At 40.3% G+C, this 19,449-nt stretch overlaps 1 protein-coding gene across 3 annotated transcripts in view; it reads right to left on the reverse strand.

Moving 5' to 3' along the window:
• Positions 1 to 19,449, reverse strand: part of arl6 (ARF like GTPase 6) — a 37,407-nt gene that overhangs the window by 2,345 nt on the left and 15,613 nt on the right. For 2 of the 3 annotated variants that reach the window (XR_013888678.1, XR_013888677.1), the window contains exons 4-8: positions 18,178 to 18,246; positions 17,029 to 17,123; positions 12,385 to 12,514; positions 11,225 to 11,280; positions 6,897 to 6,984 (exon numbers count right to left, since the gene is read on the reverse strand). Coding sequence is in view for 1 of the 3 variants with exons in the window: in XM_080203886.1 (XP_080060012.1) it covers positions 11,225 to 11,280; positions 12,385 to 12,514; positions 17,029 to 17,123; positions 18,178 to 18,246 (350 nt within the window). In the remaining 2 variants the exon portion in view is untranslated. The remainder of the gene's footprint in view (positions 1 to 6,896; positions 6,985 to 11,224; positions 11,281 to 12,384; positions 12,515 to 17,028; positions 17,124 to 18,177; positions 18,247 to 19,449) is intronic. The other variant, XM_080203886.1, reaches the window with a different exon arrangement.

Raw genomic sequence — 19,449 nt, forward strand, 5'->3', positions numbered from 1 at the left:
ACCATGCTTTCACCACTGCTATGGCCAAAGCTGAACTCTAACACTGAATCATGAAATAAAAATTTCTATTGGACTCAAAAAAGAGCAGCTCAATTTGATGAGCGGGCAATTCTGTTTTAATAGAAGCTATAAAGAGAAGCTATAAATTGATAGAAGATTCACACTGGTGGGTTAGGGCTTGCTTTTCTGAAGTTGGACTTGTGGAACGTTGATGGATCTAAGTAAAATGAACGTTGACAGCCATCTGAGTTACTTAACAAAATGTGACCCAGGATGGCTACGATTGCTGACTCACTCAACTTGTCCAATCACACTGAAGCATCTTTGCGTCCTTCTCACAGCTCACCCTTCCACACAGCTGTGTGTCATCTGTAAATTTTGAGATATCACATTTAGTTCCCTCATCTAAATCACTAAATACATTGTGAATAGCTCGGGGTCCTAGCACTAATTCCCTCAGTATCCCGCTGGTCACTACCTGTCATTTGGAAAAAGACCCATTTATTCCTACTGTTTCCTATCTGCCAACCAGTTTTCTAACCATCTCAATACATTACCTCCAATCTCATGTGCTTTAATTTTACACTGTTACTTGGGACTTTGCCAAAAGCCAAAAAAAATACACATCCCCTGGCTTCCCTTCATTAACACACTAGTTATCCTTGAAGAATTCCAGTAGATTTGTCAGGCATGATTTTCCTTTTGTAAATCCATGATGACTCTGTCCAATTCTATCACTTCCATCCAAGGTCCAACGGCTGAAAGAATAACTAGGTAATAGTGTAGATCCTTTCATAAAACACACAGGCTGGTCACTTTTCATGAACAAACAGCTATTAGTATTATTTTCTGCCAGGGTCAGAGATTTTATTAAAATAAGATGTTACAAGTAGCATACCACTTGTCAGAGGGCGGCACGGTAGCACAGTGGTTAGCACTGCTGCTTCACAGCTCCAGGGACCTGGGTTTGATTCCTGGCTTGGGTCACTGTCCGTGTGGAGTTTGCACATTCTTGTGTCTGCATGGGTTTCCTCTGAGTACTCCGGTTTTGTCCCACAGTCCAAACATGTGCGGGTTAGGTTGATTGGCCATGTTAAAATTGTCCCTTAGTGTCCTGAGATGCGCAGGTTAAAGGGATTAGCAGGTAAAATATGTAGGGATATGGGGTCCAGCCTGGGTGGGATTGTGGTTGGTGCAGACTTGATGGGGCGAATGGCCTCTTTCTGCAGTGTAGGGTTTCTATGCTTTAACAAAAAATTCAAATCATAAGACACAAAGTCAGTTACGAGATTTTGTAACAACCCTATGAAACAATTTTGACTTATTTTAACAAATGTAAGTTAAGATGCAGAAAGACAGCTTTTACCAACATCCCATATAGTTGGGGTAGCGGGGATGTGGTGGAAAGGGGGATTTAATCTCCTACTTCCTCGCCTATGGCAAAAAAGATTTAAATATGGATATTTTCCTTCTCCTTTCTGCTCCATGTGTCCATTCTTTGCTGGGAGTCAATCCCATGAGGGTTTGCCCTTCAATAACCCACCCACGTGGTTATTATTCATGTCTGAGCCTCTAGTGAGCGTTGACACACTTGAATTGTGATGCATCACTGTCAAGCCTGATTCCAACTTCATCTGATATCCAATTACACATACTTTTGGCAGAGGTCTCTGGAATCTGGAGCTCTTCCACCTTCTGTAATTGAGAGCAATTGTGGTGTCTTTACTGCCACCCTGATTGAGACCAGTTAACACTGTGGGAAAGGAACCCAAGACAATCCTAGTTGTGTGATCCTGCTACACTTTAGATAGACTTGCTGAACAATAGAGAGTTCAGAAGTGTAATAATTAAAATTGACATAGAATGGTTATAATGCAGAAGGCAGCCATCTGGTCCATCTCTGAAAGAACATTCCGCTCCCATTTTCTCCATAGATATCTCTCAAAATAATTGTCCTAGCCACTAATTGCCATTGGTTTGTTTAGTAATCACCTTATATCAGTGACCTTGTCAGCAACGGGAAGTTTGTCTCTATCTGCTCCATCTAGACTACTCATGAATTTGAACACTTCTTAAATCTCTTCTTAGTCTTATTTTCTCCAAGGAGAACAGGCCTAGCTTTTGCAAGCTAGCCAAATAACTGAAGACATGTCCCAATTTTATCCATATCACTTACCTGAATTTGTAATGGTTTTATTGTATCTAAAGAGATATTTAATTTTTCTGGAAGTGCTAAGTGGGATCGACTTCAAACGGATCTAGCAACTCAAGACTGGGCATCCATAAGGCACCGTAGGCCATCAGCAGCAGCACTATACACGATTACAATCTGCTACGTAATGGCCTGGCATATGCCCCACTCTACCATTACCACCAAGTCAGGGGATCAACCCTGGTTCAATTATGAATGCAGCAGGACATGCCAGATGCAACACCACGCATAAAATGAGGTCAACCTGAGGAAGCTACAACACAAGATTACTTGCATGCCAAACAGCATAAGTAGCAAGTAACAGATATCTCTAAGCAATCCCATAACCAAAGGATCAGATCTAAGCTCTATAGTCCTGCCACATCGAGTCGTGAATGGTGGTGGACAATTAAACAACTCGCTGGAGGAGACTCCACATATATCCCCATTTTCAATGATGGAGTAGCCCAGCAAATCAGTGCAAAAGATAAAGCTGAAGCATTTGCAATAATCTTCAGCCAGAAGTGCTGTGTAGATGGTCCACTCTGGCCTCCTCTGGAATCATAGGATTTCACAGAATTCATACAGGACAGGAGGAGGCCATTTGGCCCATCAGGTCTGTACCAACCACATCCCACCCAGGCCCCATTCCCGTAACCCCCACATATTTACCTTGCTAATCCCCCTGACACTAGGGTCAATTTGGCATGGCCAGTCAACCTAACCCGCACATCTTTGGACTGTGGGGGGAAACTGGAATACTTGGAGGAAACCTATGCAGACACAGGGAGAAGGCGCAAACTCCACATAGACAGTGACCTGAGACCGAAATTGAACCCGGGCCCCTGGAGCTGTGAGCCAGCAGTGCTAACCAAACTGCCGCACTCAAAATGTTTTAATTTATTCATTTGTGGGAGATGGGTGTCATTGGCTGGCCAGCATTTATTGCTCATCCCTAACTGCCCTTGTTCAGAGGGCAGTTGAGAGTCAACTACATCGCTGTGGCCCTAGAGTCGCATGTAGGCCAGACCAGGTAAGGACACCAAATTTCCTTCCCTAAAAGGTGTTAGTGAGCCAGATGGGTTTTTCCGACAATCAACAATGGTTTCATAGTCATCAGTAGATTCTTAATTCCAGATATTTTTACGGAATTCAAATTGCACCAGCTGCCATGGTGGTATTTGAACCCAGATCCCCGGAATATTAGCTAAATTTCTGGATTAATAGTCTAGCGATAATACCACTATGCCATCACCTCCCCAAGCCCCCAGCATCATAGATATCAGTCTTCAGCCACTTTGATTCACTCCATGTCATATCAAGAAATGGCTGAAGACACTAGGCACTACAAAGGCTATGGGCCCTGACAATATTCTGGCAACAGTACTGAAGACTTGTGCTCCAGATCTTGCCGCGCCCCTGGCCAAGCTGTTCAAATACAGTTACAACACTGGCATCTACACAACAAAGTGGAAAATTGTCCAGGCATGTGTTCTGTACATAAATATCAGGACAAATCCAACCCGGCCAACTACCAACCCATCAGTCTACTCTCGAATATCAATAAGCTGATGGAAGGGGCCATCAACAGCACTACTAAGCAACACATACTCAGCAATAACATGCTCATGGATGCTCTGTTTGTGTGTTCCACCAAAGAAAGATGATTGTGGTGGTTGGAGGTGAATTGTCTCCATTCCAGATATCATTGCAGGGGTTCAATAGGGCAGTGACCTTCAGCTGCTTCACCAATGATTTTCCTTCTACCTTAATGTCAAAAGTGGGGACGTTTGTTGATGATTGCACAATGTTCAGCACCATTCATGACTCCTCAGATACGGAAGCAGTCTATGTTCAAATATAGGAAGCAACATTTGCTTCACGGATGTGCCAGACAATGACTACTTTCAGCAAAACAGATTCAATGGCATTACCTGCTGAATCTCCACTACCAACATCCTGCAGATCACTACTGACTGGAAACTGAACTGGACCATGATATAAATACTGTGGGCTGCAAGAGCAGGTCAAAGGCTAGGAATCTTGTGGTGTGTAACTCATCTCCTAACTCCCAATGTCTGTTAGTCAACAACAAGGCACAAGTCAGGAGCATGATGGAATACTCTCCCTTGATATAAGATATAAGATATATAAGATGATGAATGGGATGGATAGGATAGAGGTGGAAAGACTCTTCCCGCTCAAAAAAGACAATAGGACTAGGGGGCACAGCCTCAAGATAAAAGGGGGGCGGTTTAGAACGGAGTTGAGGAGGAACTTCTTCACTCAAAGGGTGGTGAATCTCTGGAATTCTCTGCCCGTTGAAGTGGTGGAGGCTGCCTCGCTAAATATTTTTAAGAGGCGGGTTGATGGGTTTTTGATAGGAGAGGGGATTAAGGGTTATGGGGAGAGGGCGGGAAAGTGGAACTGAGCAGCGACAGATCAGCCATGATCTTATTGAATGGCGGGGCAGGCTCGAAGGGCTGGATGGCCTACTCCTGCTCCTATTTCTTATGTTCTTATGTTTGCCTGGAACACTGTAGGTCTAATAACGTTCAAGATGTTCAACATCATCCAGGACAAAGCAGCTCACTTGATTGCTGTCCCTTCCATAAATATTTAATCCCTTCATCACTGACAAACAGTGACAGCAGTGTATACCATCTACAAGATGCACTGCAGGAACTCACTAAGACTCCTTAGGCAGCATCTTCCAAATCCATGACCACTAACTCCTGGAAGTACAAGAGCAGCAGATACATGGGAATACCATCACATGGAGGTTCCCTTTCAAGTCACTCACCATCTTAACGTGAAAATTTCTTCACTGTCACTGGGTCAAAACCCTGCAACTCTCTCCCTACAGTGCTGTGGGTGTGCCTACACCTCAGGGACTCAGTGGTTCAAGAAAGCAGTTGAACACTACCTTCTCAAGGACAACTAGGAATGGACAATAAATGCTGGCCTAGCCAGCAACATCCATAGCCCATAAATGAATTTAAAAAAATGTGGCTTCAAACTGCTGCTGCATTTAAACTAGTAGAAACAGCAAAAAAGCACAAATAACAATGCGTGTGTCAGAGACATTTAGGTTTCTTAACTTTCTGGACTTCATAGAATCACAGAATGATACAGATCAGAAGATAATATTCAACTGACTGTACTTCTTTGAATGAGCTATCCAATTAGCCCACTCCCCCCTTTTCCCTATACCCCAGATCTTTCTTTGTCAAGTATTTAGCCAATTTCCTTTTGGAAGTGAGTGTCGAATCTGTTTCCATTACCACTTGAGAAGCCCCTTTATATAAAAGGCCAAATAAATTAATCTGTGATGTGCTTTTAAAAACTCAGCAAGCATCTTCAATTGTAACAGAAGTTTTTATTGTGAAACTTCTGAAGCATATAAAAGACACTAACTGGCTATCATTTTTTAAAAAATGGTTAGACAACCAGTTATAAAGCAGTAATTTGACTGTTCTCATAACAGGTCACATGGCAATCTGGCTCTTTGAATCCCTTTGAGATAGCAATAGGAATTAGAATCTCATTGCTATAAACTGAATAATGAAATCAGCTCCAAGTGATGTTAGCCTGAAGATAAAATGGCTATACAGTACTATCAGCAAAACAATATTCACAAATCTTTGAAACATTGTATTACTCGAGTAAAATATAGATAAAACACTGCCTATGATGTGGCCCGCAGGCAGCAAGAGATATAATTATTGCACGCTGCTGGGCTGGAGTAGTGGGATCATTATACTGCATCTGACTGATGTTACCTGACCTAAACAGTATAAAACTCCTATCATGGCCCAAAAATGTGCATTAATTATACACTAAGGAAAACATTTCTACTACCAAACAATAATATTGTAATATTGCCCAACAGCCACCTCTGTGACCTTTCCAAGTTGTAAGAATTGAAGCAACAGCTTGGCGCTGTTGACTCACGGCCATTAGGAATTCAATTCAGACTGCCCAGATTTATTTTCCTTGGGGATCTTACAGATAACACATAGAAATAACTTCAACCCTATTAATTTGTACTGCATTCAAATTCAGGTTTTTGGGAGATGTAAGGGTACTGTTTTAACCGCTTTGACACCTGGGTGTCCTGTGATTGTCTTTTGCTCCTTAGCACCACCTGAACAATAACAATAAAGTAGTCCATCTAAAAGGTGGAAGACACTTTAACCACCAGTATCAACCGCCTCCCAGCTAAATTCAGAACTGAAATATTTTCTTGAAAACTACCTGATCTAAAAATAAAATAAATAGAAAGAGGGGAAATAAATTAAACAAAGGAATGTATAATAAACAGGAAATGTTTGGTTTAACCATATAAAACTATAGTACCTGCAGTCAAAATATGCCTGACACCTAGTGGCTGATTTTTTATTTGCTATGGCTTGCTGTAATTATTCATCAGATGATTACAGTGGCATTTCTGCACATAATGAAGATAAAATGAGGTTTAATATTAAATTCTCAAAAGAATACAATGAAAAATGGTTATGCATTTTCTCAATTATTCTAATTATAGTTTAAAACATTCAACATCCTAATTTTATAGATCATTGTAGAAATAATTTTAGAAAAGTGTAAAAGTGTAGACATTTCTTAACAGAGGTAAAAAAATAAAATTTCCATATTGTTGCATCAAACATATTTATTACATTTGAAAGAAAGACATTTCCCTCACTGCTTTCCTGCCTTGTACAGGTCTTGATTTGGTTAAGAAGTTGGGTTCAGCTAAGGCACTGTATCTTCCATGGTTGCTTTCAATTCCACTGTAGATTATACAAAGATGTGTTTCACTAAACTTTGTCTCTTTGGAAACCTATCTAATTTATTATTGACCATTTGTAGGTTACATATAAATTCATACCAGGATATGAATAATGTTGATAATCTTATCAGCTACATGAACAGTACATCTCTATTTGAGTATATTGGGCCACAAACTCTGACTAGCATTGGAAAGAGATGGCCTTCAGGAATTAGAAGAATTTAATGCACATTTGTCTGGTCTTGAAAACTGTACTGAAATATCCAGTGGCTGGGGCTACTTGGAGCTTACATTGAAAGAGCCCTCATTGGCTCAAGCAAAGTCCAATTCTGGTGAATTCAAGGAGGCCATACCCTCTTTTTACTACATTATTTTAAAGGATGCAGTGAAATTAACAGGCCAGAGAAAAGACATGTGGATGGGATTTAGGTGGATGGAAGGTGTTGGTGGTTATGGAGAGATCGGAGGTCAAGGTGGGGGAGGTTGCAAGGGGTCAGAAATTAGAAGGATGGGAGGATCAGGTCAGAGTGAGGGATCAGGCTTGCTGGGCACAGAGTGGGTGGGAGTTGAGGAATACTGTAGCAGGAGTGGTTAGTTGAGGTGGGTGGGAGCCACATGGTCTTGGTCTTTACAACAGTTACACAGAAGTTAGAAGATGTTAATTCTTCTAACTTTCTTTGAGTAACTATTGGTGTAACCCTGGCAGAACCATTGAAGTTTGCGATTTAAATTGCATTTTCAGATGGTTCACACTGCAGGACAATTGCCCAGAGGAAGTTAGCACTTCTGCGCAATTACAATGCAAACCCTTACTTTTAAAGTTCTGAGACTTCCCAGTGCATCTTTGGGGTACCCTACAATCTGATGCTGGAGAGTTCAGAAGTTACCATCCATTAATTTGCTCCTAATTTGCTCCTATTTTAGCAAAACATTCTGAATGGGTGGCACAGTGGTTAGCACTGCTGCCTCACAGCTCCTGGGACCCAGATACAATTCCGACCTTGGGTGACAATGTGAAGTTTGTACATTCTTCCCGTGTCTGCGTGATTTCCCCCGGTGTTTCAGTTTCCTTCCACAATCCAAAGATGAGCAAGTTAGGTGGATTGGCCATGGTAAACTGCCAGTGTCCAAAGATGTGCAAGTTAGGGGGATTAGTGGGATAAATATGTAGGGTTATGGTGATGGTGCGCGACAGACTGGAGGGGCTGATTGTGGACAAGTCCCCAGGACCGGATGGAATGCATCCGAGGGTTCTGAAAGAAATGGCGGAGGTTATAGTGGATGCCTTGGTGGTTATTTTCCAGACGTCGCTGGATTCCGGGGAAGTGCCGGAAGATTGGAAAACGGCTAATGTTACGCCGTTGTTTAAGAAGGGTGCCAGGCAAAAGGCGGGGAATTATAGGCCGGTTAGTTTAACGTCTGTGGTAGGTAAAATGTTAGAATCCGTCATTAAGGAGGAAATTGCGAGGCATCTTGAAGGGAATTGCTTGATAGGGCGGACGCAACACGGTTTCATTAAAGGGAAGTCGTGTCTGACAAATTTACTGGAGTTCTATGAGGATGTGTCTAGGGCAGTGGATAGAGGAGAGCCGGTGGATGTGGTCTTTCTGGATTTTCAGAAGGCGTTTGACAAGGTACCTCACAAGAGGTTATTGCAGAAGGTCAGGGGACATGGAGTTGGGGGTAGGGTGTTAGCGTGGATAGAGGATTGGTTGTCAAATAGGAGGCAGAGAGTGGGGGTCAATGGGTGCTATTCGGATTGGCGGTTGGTGACTAGTGGGGTGCCCCAGGGGTCGGTGCTGGGGCCTCAGCTATTTACCATTTATATAGATGATCTGGAGGAGGGAACCGAGTGCAGGGTGTCGAAATTTGCTGATGACACCAAGATTGGGGGAAAGGCAAATTGTGCGGAGGGTGTGGAGAGTCTGCAGAAGGATCTAGATAGGCTGGGCGAATGGGCCAGGAAATGGCAAATGGAATTTAATGTTGGCAAGTGTGAGGTGGTCCACTTTGGTAGGAAGAATGGTAGGAAGGACTATTACTTACGTGGCGAAAAACTGCAGCAGGCGACGGTGCAGAGGGACCTCGGGGTCCTTGTGCATGAGTCGCAAAAACCCAGCTTGCAGGTGCAGCAGGTGGTCAGGAAGGCGAATGGGATGCTGGCCTTCATAGCGAGGGGGATTGAATATAAAAGTAGGGAGGTCTTGCTGCAGCTGTATAGGGCATTGGTGAGGCCGCAGCTGGAGTACTGTGTGCAGTTTTGGGCGCCGCACCTGCGCAAGGATATTTTGGCCCTGGAGGGAGTGCAGAGGAGGTTTACTAGGCTGATACCGGAGTTGGGGGGATTGAGCTATGAGGAGAGGCTGAATAAACTAGGCTTGTACTCGTTAGAGTTTAGAAGAATGAGGGGAGATCTCATTGAGACGTATAAGATGATGAATGGGATGGATAGGATAGAGGTGGAGAGACTCTTCCCGCTCAAAAAAGACAGTAGGACTAGGGGGCACAGCCTCAAGATAAAGGGGAGGCGGTTTAGAACGGAGTTGAGGAGGAACTTCTTCACTCAAAGGGTGGTGAATCTCTGGAATTCTCTGCCCGTTGAAGTGGTGGAGGCTGCCTCGCTAAATATTTTTAAGAAGCGGGTTGATGGGTTCTTGATAAGAGAGGGGATTAAGGGTTATGGGGAGAGGGCGGGAAAGTGGAACTGAGCCACAACAGATCAGCCATGATCTTATTGAATGGCGGGGCAGGCTCGAAGGGCTAGATGGCCTACTCCTGCTCCTATTTCTTATGTTCTTATGATAGGGTCTGGGTAAGATACGCTGTTGGAGAGTTGGTGCAGACTCAACAAGCCAAATGGCCTCAATCTGCACTGTAGGGATTCTATGATAAATACCAATACATTTCAAAAATTGTAGTTAAATACAGTATTGTCACCATAAAGTTTAGAATACATATATAATTTATTCAAGTTTTGATTTTGTTACATAATTTCAACAATCTGTTCACTTCTATTTAATTCTATACACCTATTTATTATTCTGCATGCTTAACTTCCAAGTAAAACTGGTCCAGATGATAATCTTTAAATCTCCCACTGCAGAAAATGTCACAGAAATTAAAGTTACAAAACAGCAGGAACTGGACTATTTTGGAAAGAGTTAATTGACTTTGTCTTGCCCAATTGGTGGCTTTCCATGAATTATCCTTTTCCATATTGCAAAAAGGTAAAGGATTTTAGTGTCCATTTCTCAGCTGTGAGGGCGAGTATTATTAAGCAGATTGGAATAATTTTGTCACTCAATTAGTCTATATACCAAAATTTAAACCCTGGGGTACAGATGATTAATATTTATGAATTTATTTGACATTCCCTCTGTGCAATTTACTGATACTGAACTATTGGTTGCAGGACAGTACCTCCTGTACATTTTATAGAGTTCTGTCAGCTTGGTAGCATTTTCATCTCCAAGTCAGTAGGTTGTGGGGTTTCAACCGTACTCGAGGACTTCAGCATGGTTGACATATCAGTATAATGCCAAAGGAATGCTGCATTTTGGGGATGTAGATTTTTGAATATGACTTTAAGAGGGCACCCAGTTAGGAACTCCAGTATTTCAGTTAGGGGTCAACAAATTTATGGCAGAATATCAAGAAAAGCAGAGCTTTCCTTGCATTTTTCCCTAAACTATAAAAATCAAAAATAGGCTAATTGATCATTCATCTCACTTCTGCATTTGTCTACAAAAGAGTGATGGCACTTCAAAGTAATTTATTGTCATGCGAATCAGATATTTCTCAGCAGTAACATGACATTTTACAAATGCAAGCTCCTTCTTCTTTTCAGTCGATCAAAATCTATAATCTAATAACAATTTACTTGCTTTTGAAGTTCAGAAGTAATTTCCCAATTATGAAATAGGCCAATGTATTTTTAAAGTCATTTACACTTCCATCGTTGTTTCATTTATTTTGAACTCTTGGTTTGTCCATAGATACACATTCATCAGCATAGAGTCCTAAATGGAAATAACGACATATGCTATATGGAATAGGCAAAGTGCTAATCCAATGCTTATCGTGTATTCTGGTTTGGGGCCAGAGAACAGGAAAAACACAAAAAGGGTAATGCAAACATAGGAACAGACAGAAACAAACGAGTAAAGTTTACAATGCGAGATGTTTTCTAAGGTATTAAAAAGAATGAGATAAAAGCAACAGTGTATAGCTACAAATTATACCTTGGAGCCAATCAACACCTTCTTGTAGTCCTTCTCCTTTTATGGCATCACTGGCACTGAAAAGAAAGATCAAACCAGCATTGTCAAACAGACTACAAAAAAATGGCATTGCGACCATTTCACCCAACACATACTAGTTTAAAATAGCTTACAGGAATATACACTGCAGGACCTATATAAATCATAGTCCTGGTAGGGAGTCTGACACTTCAGGAGAAAGCTGAAAATGATTAAGTTGATGAAAATCAAGGGGAACACCCTGCAATTTCCCGATATATAATTTCTGCAGATGATTACCAGAAGCACACATGTCTTATAAGCCAAAGGTTGTGAGTATCACGCACACTGTTATGGTTCCTTAGGAAATATATAATGAATCATACCAATTTATATTTTCATGCGATACTTTTACTTCTGCAGCAATCTTGTGAGAAACATGCAGAATAGAAAAATAAGAAATTTTGTAACCTGACATAGAGATTATTATTCCTTCACAACTTTAGAAGAAAGCAGAAATTTCACCGAAAAGAAATAAAACTTCAAGATAACGTCAATCCATTTGAATTCAATGTTTGAAGGCAAAATCAAAGTTTTGTTTTTAATGCTAAGATTTCTTTAGTTCCAACTATGTGTGATGAAAAGATTGGCAGTAATTGTTAATAATCCTGATAAATAATATGAGGCTACCCAGCGTACAATTATAGACAAAAAGAACATTCATATAATGACCGCATGTATATTTTGCTGTTAAGTCTAAAACTGGGGACTATTTGAATTCTCGTGTAATTTTCAGGAATCAATATGGAATTGAAATATGTGATGTTCTGGCCTTGGATCCCTTGGCATATATTTTTCAAGGTGACAGTATTTACATTCTATGCTGACATCTGGTGGCAAAGCATTAATTCTACACCATATTGACGGGTCGTCCAATTTAAAACATATCTGACCCTTAGCCATGATATTTACTTGAAATGTCAATGTCCTTAGGATATTTGGGCGGATGTCACTTTAATTACAGATGAGGATAATTAATTACAGATGAGGAAAGTGTCCAGTTGAAACATTGTTCTACAAGCATTCAGTAAATAATAAATCTTTATTTAGCACTATACATTCATAGAGAAACACACCCGTTAATAGGTTACAATTCCACTTACCAAATATGCCATGCTTTATCTTTGATATTTTCTAAACACAACATTTGGGAAACCTTTACAGATGACAAAGCATCTCTGAGGTCCATCTTGTTTGCAAAAAATAAAATTGGAATTCGTCTGTGTTTAATGTCTGAAAGCAAAATTTTTGTTGACGTTAATGTAAGATTTATATTGCACCAACTATGTACTATGAAAAGATGGACAGTCTAGCTGATAACCCTGGCAAATGATATATGAGAAGCTACTCTGGGTCGAATCACACACAAGAGGTGTATTTCTACAATTAGAGCACAGACATTTTAATATAGCTACTAATGATTGGAATTTATATTTACTTTCTGGACTACAACAGGAAATAATCACTTCAGCAGGTGCTTCGATAGGCAGTTAGAGCTGCATAAAATAAAAGTTTTTTTTGTCTCCTAATCCTTCAATTTTCATTTGTAGTAAGTATTTAATGTAGAACAATTGTATTCTAGACAACTACTGCATGTTTCAATCAATATCTAATTACTAATAATTTTTTTAGTAAACATGTTATTAAGTGAAGAGTCACCAGATTGTTGTATAAAAGCATGAGTGAATTTTTACAAGCAGCAACAAAGTCCGGATATTGGGATGTAAAGTTTATGGTGCAGCTGCACAGTTGGGGTGGAAGGCTTCCAATTAATGGACGTTAGGCAAGGTAGCCAATTACATATTGTAGTTGGGGGAAATACTGAGTTGTGTTAGACAGGCACCATATTCAAAAGGCAGTCAGCAAAGAACTGAAAGACAGGAGCAGTGGAGGACAGGTGTCCGACAACTATTTGGGGAATGGCAGCAGCCTGAACGAGGGTAGTGGTCAGGTTTTCTGATGGCTCCTTGAGGAGGTCCTCCTGGTGGTAAGGCATGGAAGGAAGAAAGTTCTCTTTGGGTAGAGCTGGATGAGAAAACCAGTTAAGCAGATATGGCTGGACATTACAGAAGTGGTGAGCAGTCTTGGGGTGGTACCTTGTACGTAGTTGCAATGTTGGAAGATAACCAAGCTGCTGACACAGTCAGACGAAGTGAATGTGGCAAATAAAATTAAGTTCACAACTTTAAATGCTATGAAAGATGAAGATGAAATTAGAGAAGGGGTTGACATAAGAGTCCACAGCAATGCCAAAGCAACTGCATTGGCTATCAGGTGCATGTTATGCAGCAGACATCCCTGATGCCCCATGGACAGTGAGGCTGCCACTAACAAAACATGGTGCATATCTGTGATGGGCAAGTGAAAATGCTAAGTTCTGCGCTTGCAGCAGACAACCCACAATGCATGTCGGAGGTGGAGGACTGGATGCAATGTGCTATAATTTAGGATCCTGGCATTAATGGAAAAGGAGACAGTGGAGCTAGGGGGCCTGGAGGCAGGGCAGCCTATCACTGATATGGGGCCGATGTGGAGCCACTATACAGCGAGTGCCCTAATGATGAGGACATTACACGCAATAGTGAGCGATAAGAATAATGTTCATTTGAACAACTCTGACTGTTGGAGGTTTGGGGATGCTTTGCCCTAGTCCGGTGACATGCCTCTGTGGTCAACAAATGGGCAACAAAAAAGATGCAATGAATATCTGGTGGAGTTTCCAGGGGTTATGCATGCTATGTGACGCATCCATCCAGGTCATGGATGCATCAATGTCTGTGGCATAAATGTACATGAGTTCCTCCACTGAGAGAGTGACAATCCTCATGGATAGCCAAATCCTGAATACCAGAGATGTGCATGGACTGGGTTCTGTGGAAAAATAGCTGGATGAAAGAGTATGACAGAGGCACAAGTTATCACTAGATGCTCAAGCCTCATGAGGCTGCAAAGACAAAAATAGGCATTAGAGCATGGAGGCTGGGGACATAGTTGAGATATTAAATGAATACTTTGTATTTGTCTTTACCAAGGAAGAAGATGCTTCCTCGGTCATGCTGGAAGAGGAGGTAATTAATACACTAGAAGGATTTAAAATTGATAAGGAGATAGTGATGGATAAACTGTCTGTACTTAGTTGGAATGGCACCAGTTCAGGATGAGATGCACCCGAAGATACTTAGGGGAAGTGAGAGCAGAAATTGCAGAAGCACTTGTCATAACCTTCCAATCTACTTTAGACTCAGGGGTTGTGCCAAAGGTCTGGAGAATTATGAATGTTACGCCATTGTTCAAAAGAAGGTGCAAAGATAAACCCAATGACTACAGGCCTACAGGCTAGTCAATTTAACTGTGGCAGTGGAAAAACATCTAAAAACGATAATTTGAGATGAAATTTATGGTCATTTGGATAAATGAGAGTTAATTAAGGAAAGCCAGCACAGATTTGTTAAGACAGAATCATGCTTAACTAACTTGGAGTTTTCTGAAGGTGGTAACAGAGGGGTTGATCAGGGTAATTCTGTTGATGAGTGCAGGTGGACTTCCAAAAGGCAACTGATACAGCATTAGGCAACTTGGTGAATCTAGGTGAAACTCATGGAAGAAAAGGGACCATGGCAACATGGATATAAAATCAGCTGATTGATAAGAAACAGAGATTAGTGTTTAAAGGATGTTTTTCGGATTGCAAGATGATTTGCAGTGGAGTTCTCAGAGTTCGGTGCTGGAATCCTTGCTTTCAGGATCTTTCCTGACATTTATTAATGACCTAGACCTTGGTGTACAGGGGACATTTTCAAAATTTCTGGATAATATATTTCAAATGCTTCCAAGTTTTGAGAGAAAGATAGCATAGAATTCAAAAGGACATAGACAAGTGGATGGACAAGTGGCAGATGAAGTTCAACACAGAACATGTGAGTGATTAACTTTGGTAGGAAAAACATGGAGATAATATAAGATAAAGGGTACATCTCTAAAGTGGGTGCAGGAGCAGAGAAACCTGGGTGTCTCTGTATATAAGATGGCAGGACAGGTTGAGTGTTTGGTTAACAAAACAAAGTATCCTAAGCACTATTAATAGCACATAGAATCCAAGAGAAAGGATTTTATATTGAACTTGTATAAACATTGGTATAGTCTCAACTGGAGGGCTGCATCCAGTTCTGAGTACTATACTTTAGGAAAGATGTGAAGACATTTGAGAGAGTGCAGGGACAGTGTCATAGTGGTATTGTCACTGGACTAATAATCCAAAGAGCTAGGGCAATGCTCTGGGGACTTGGGTTCAAATCCCATCACAGCAAATGGTAAAATTTGAATTCAATAAAACAATCTGGAATTAAAAGTCTAATGATGACCATATTGTTGTAAAAACTAATATCCTTTTGGGAAGGAAATCTGTCATCCTTACTTGGTCTGGCCCACAGCATCTCCTCAAGGGTGGGCAATAAATGCTGGCCCAACCAGCAACATCTGAATAAAAAAAGATTTAGAGAATGTTCCACTGATGGGGAACTTCAGTTATGAAGATAGATTAGGGAAGTTGTGACTGTTTTCTTTCGAGGAAAGAAAGTCAAGAAGAGATTTGAAGGTGGTATTCAAATCATGGGGTCTGGACGGAGTAGATACGGAGAAAACGTTCTCACACATGAAAGGATCGAGAATGAGAAAATTTACCTGTAGTTGGCAAAAAAAATCAATGGCACCATGAAAACAAACTTTTTCACAAGGTGTGAGGTTAAGATCTGGAATGCATTGGCACCAAGTGAATTGTTCATTTAGAGAGCTGGTGCAGAATGGGTTAATAGCCTCCTTCAATTGTTACAGAATTGCTGTAACAATTCTGTGAAATAGTATTGATTGTTTAAGGGAATGTTAGATAAGCATTTGATGGAGAAGGGTTACAATAGTACAATTAGATGAGAAAAGATGAATGGATGCTGGAGTGGAACATAAACACTGGCTTGGACAAGTTGGCTGAACAGCCGGTTTCTGTGCTGTATGTCCAATGTGATCCCCTATTTTGGGAAATTAAACTGCAGCAAAACATTTATTTGCAGCTATATTAGTGCATTGCAATGTATGAAAGACAGTGTTCTTGATATTTTTGCCATCAGCAGTGTCACTGTAACATTATGGCAATGGCTTCATCTCAGCTATACCAATTAGAATTCCAATATCAATGCTTTCAAAACAAAGCAAAACATTTTTTAATGTTAAGTGCTTCCTCGAAATGTCATTTCCTCAAGGAAGCTTATTTCAATGAACGCAGACTCCACCCAGGAATAATTTCTACATCAAACAGGAGCAGCAGGAAGGAGAAATCATCACAATGATTTTGATGAAGAAAACGATTTGTTGTGGAACACCTTGGTTCCTTAAAAAAAAACTGACGGAATTTTACTCTAAGTATAATTAGCAACATATTCAAAAGCTGTTCAAACCATCTTTAGCATTTATCTAAGCAGTGAACAAGAACTTTCCAGTTGCCAGAATAATCTTTGCCACAGGCAAAATTATGCAACACATTAGGCACTTCATGTTACAGCTGGAATTTCTTGAAAGCTTCAGAAATATATTCACACCTTCCCCTGAACACGATAACGGTTAGCAATATTTTTTAACTAATGACTGATCAGTATTTACTAGGAACCACTTTTGACTATTTTCATAGCTGTCAGAGGAAGGTGAATTAATATTTCTTAAAGATAAATTGAAACAGAAACAAAGATAAATGATCCTACCTGGATGATTAAGAAGTGTGTCAAGTTCTTCTTTGGCAACCACCATCCTCAACTTGTCACTGCTATCAATAACAAAAATGATGGCCTGCCCTTCCCTGAAGAGACCATGAAGAGATGTTACATTGTATACAGCTGCACCATTAAGACTATATCACTTTAATCATACTATGTGAAGATTGTGCATGTAGTAGCCAATACACATTGCAATTTTACTATTTTAGAATGGATGGCCAAAATTGGTTCGCCTCACTTTTAACAACTTAATACAACATAAACACAATACCAGGCTTTTTTTAAATAGTGAGGACATCTGAGGTAACCAATATCCATTTCTCTTCCAGCTAAATAAACCAGGTGATAAATGTTTCCCTGCATTAACTTGCCAGTGGCACCACTCACACCACGTGGAAAGAGATGTTGATTTGCCTGCTCAGGAAGATATTAAAAAAAACCTTTACTATTTGAAGAAGAACAGGGTAGTTCTCCTGATATTCTAGCAAGCATTTACATGTCAACCAACACCACTAGAGGCAGACAAACTGATAATTTTTGTCATTGCTATTTGTGGGACCTCTAAACTAAGTGTCACATTTGCATCTAACAAACAGTGACGAGAACTCATTGGCTTTAAAGTGCTGAGGGCATGTAAGGTATAAAGACAGAATGCAAATGCAAGTTATTCTCTGATATTTTGTGAGGCCTTGTCGTGATGTTGTCTGCAGTTTGGCTTCCAGATCAACAGTCCTGATCCAGACAGCTGCTTACACTTTCTGCAGATGTGTTTGAGCTGGATTGCACTGCCAGTCAGAATCACTCACATTCCACAGCTACAACACAATCCTGACATTGACAAGGGCAATCATGGATCTCACAATCAACAGCTATGCAAAAATCAAATGCCCCTTTAGTCTGAAATTTATTTTGATGATTTTATTTGAACATCCCAACTAAAGTTACAAACATTTCCAACTGATTTAATTCTGAGTTTTATTTTATCTTTTTCACTTTTATAAGAAATAGTTATATGATGTTTGGGCAATTATAGCATTACAAGCTTTACCATTAGTTTTAAACTCATGTGGTTATAGGTAATGCAAAAGTAATAAATTTTCTCGTAACCTATTGTATTTTTTGGTAGCCAGCACTTACTTATAATAGTGTTCCCATAAGTTTCGATATCTTCCCTGACCAGACATATCAAACACTGTAAAAGAGAGGCTGGAGAAGAAATAAGAGGAAAAGCATCAACTATATGTCTGACACCTTTGCAAACATTAAATAATATCATGCTGAATTCCCCAAACCCAGCTATGGAGATGTACACACAAATATATTACTGCTGGTCAACATAAATCTCTAAATTAATGTTGGCAACATTAATGACAATTCTGCTTAACATACATATTTTAATTAGGTTAATTCTTTACTTAACTAGCAGATGGAGGATCTTCATGTGAACCAGTAAGCACTCTTTAACTCTGCTACCAGCAAAGAAGTTCATATACTCACTCTATTGGTATAAATGTCACTTACCCAAATGGGGAGAAAATTACTATCCCAAAACTGCATTGTTTACCAGCACTGAACATTTATGGTATTTCGTAATGCAATCGAAATGCAGAGGGGTTATCACATAGACCTCCATGTGTACACACCAAGTAGAATTCAGTTACATCCCATTATATGTGACGATACTGTACTTTTAAGAAATGTATTTGTGCCATGTTTCTGGTACAGGAGTTTTTTTTAGCTGTCCCTTCTATTTATTGGTGCCACCTTGTCTATACTTGGCGCCCCCTGTTACTAATTGATCTTAATTGCTGGAACGCCTGTTTTAATTGGGACGAATGCAGGGTTATGTTAATGTTTCCCCTGGGGTTTGATTAGGGTTTTACAGGAAAAGTCATGTGACTGAGCGGGGCTAGGCTCACAGAGGGAAACCCAGTTCAATTGTTGCTTGGGATCTGTAGAGAGAAATAGTTATTTCTCTCTTTGAACATTGGAGACTGGGATCTGCCACAATATAGGTCTCTTTCTCTGAAGTTGTGCAGTTTGGAAGTTAGATCTTTCTCCGGAGACTGCTGTATGGGAGTCAGGAGACATGTCTGTCTGGATCTCTGTCCAGAGGTGTTAAAAGACTGGAAATTTAGTAACGATATGAGCCTTTTTTTGTACTAACTTATTCTGAAGAGGGATTTATGTCTGTGAGCATATTGCTTACACTGGAACTACAGAGATAGCTAGCTATTAAGAATTATACTTTGTCCTCTTTAAGTATTTTCAATTGGTAAAAGTTATGCTGTATCTTTTTGTTATATTTTAACTGCATCGTTAAATAAAGTTTGTTTCAATAAAAGCTTCCTAGTGGATCAATCAAATTATACCTGGAGTGAAACACTTTGTGCCCTCCCTAATGCCAAA

Source organism: Carcharhinus amblyrhynchos, chromosome 15, assembly GCF_965287045.1.
Source record: "Carcharhinus amblyrhynchos chromosome 15, sCarAmb.v2.hapA, whole genome shotgun sequence".
In the NCBI taxonomy this organism is placed as follows: domain Eukaryota; kingdom Metazoa; phylum Chordata; class Chondrichthyes; order Carcharhiniformes; family Carcharhinidae; genus Carcharhinus; species Carcharhinus amblyrhynchos.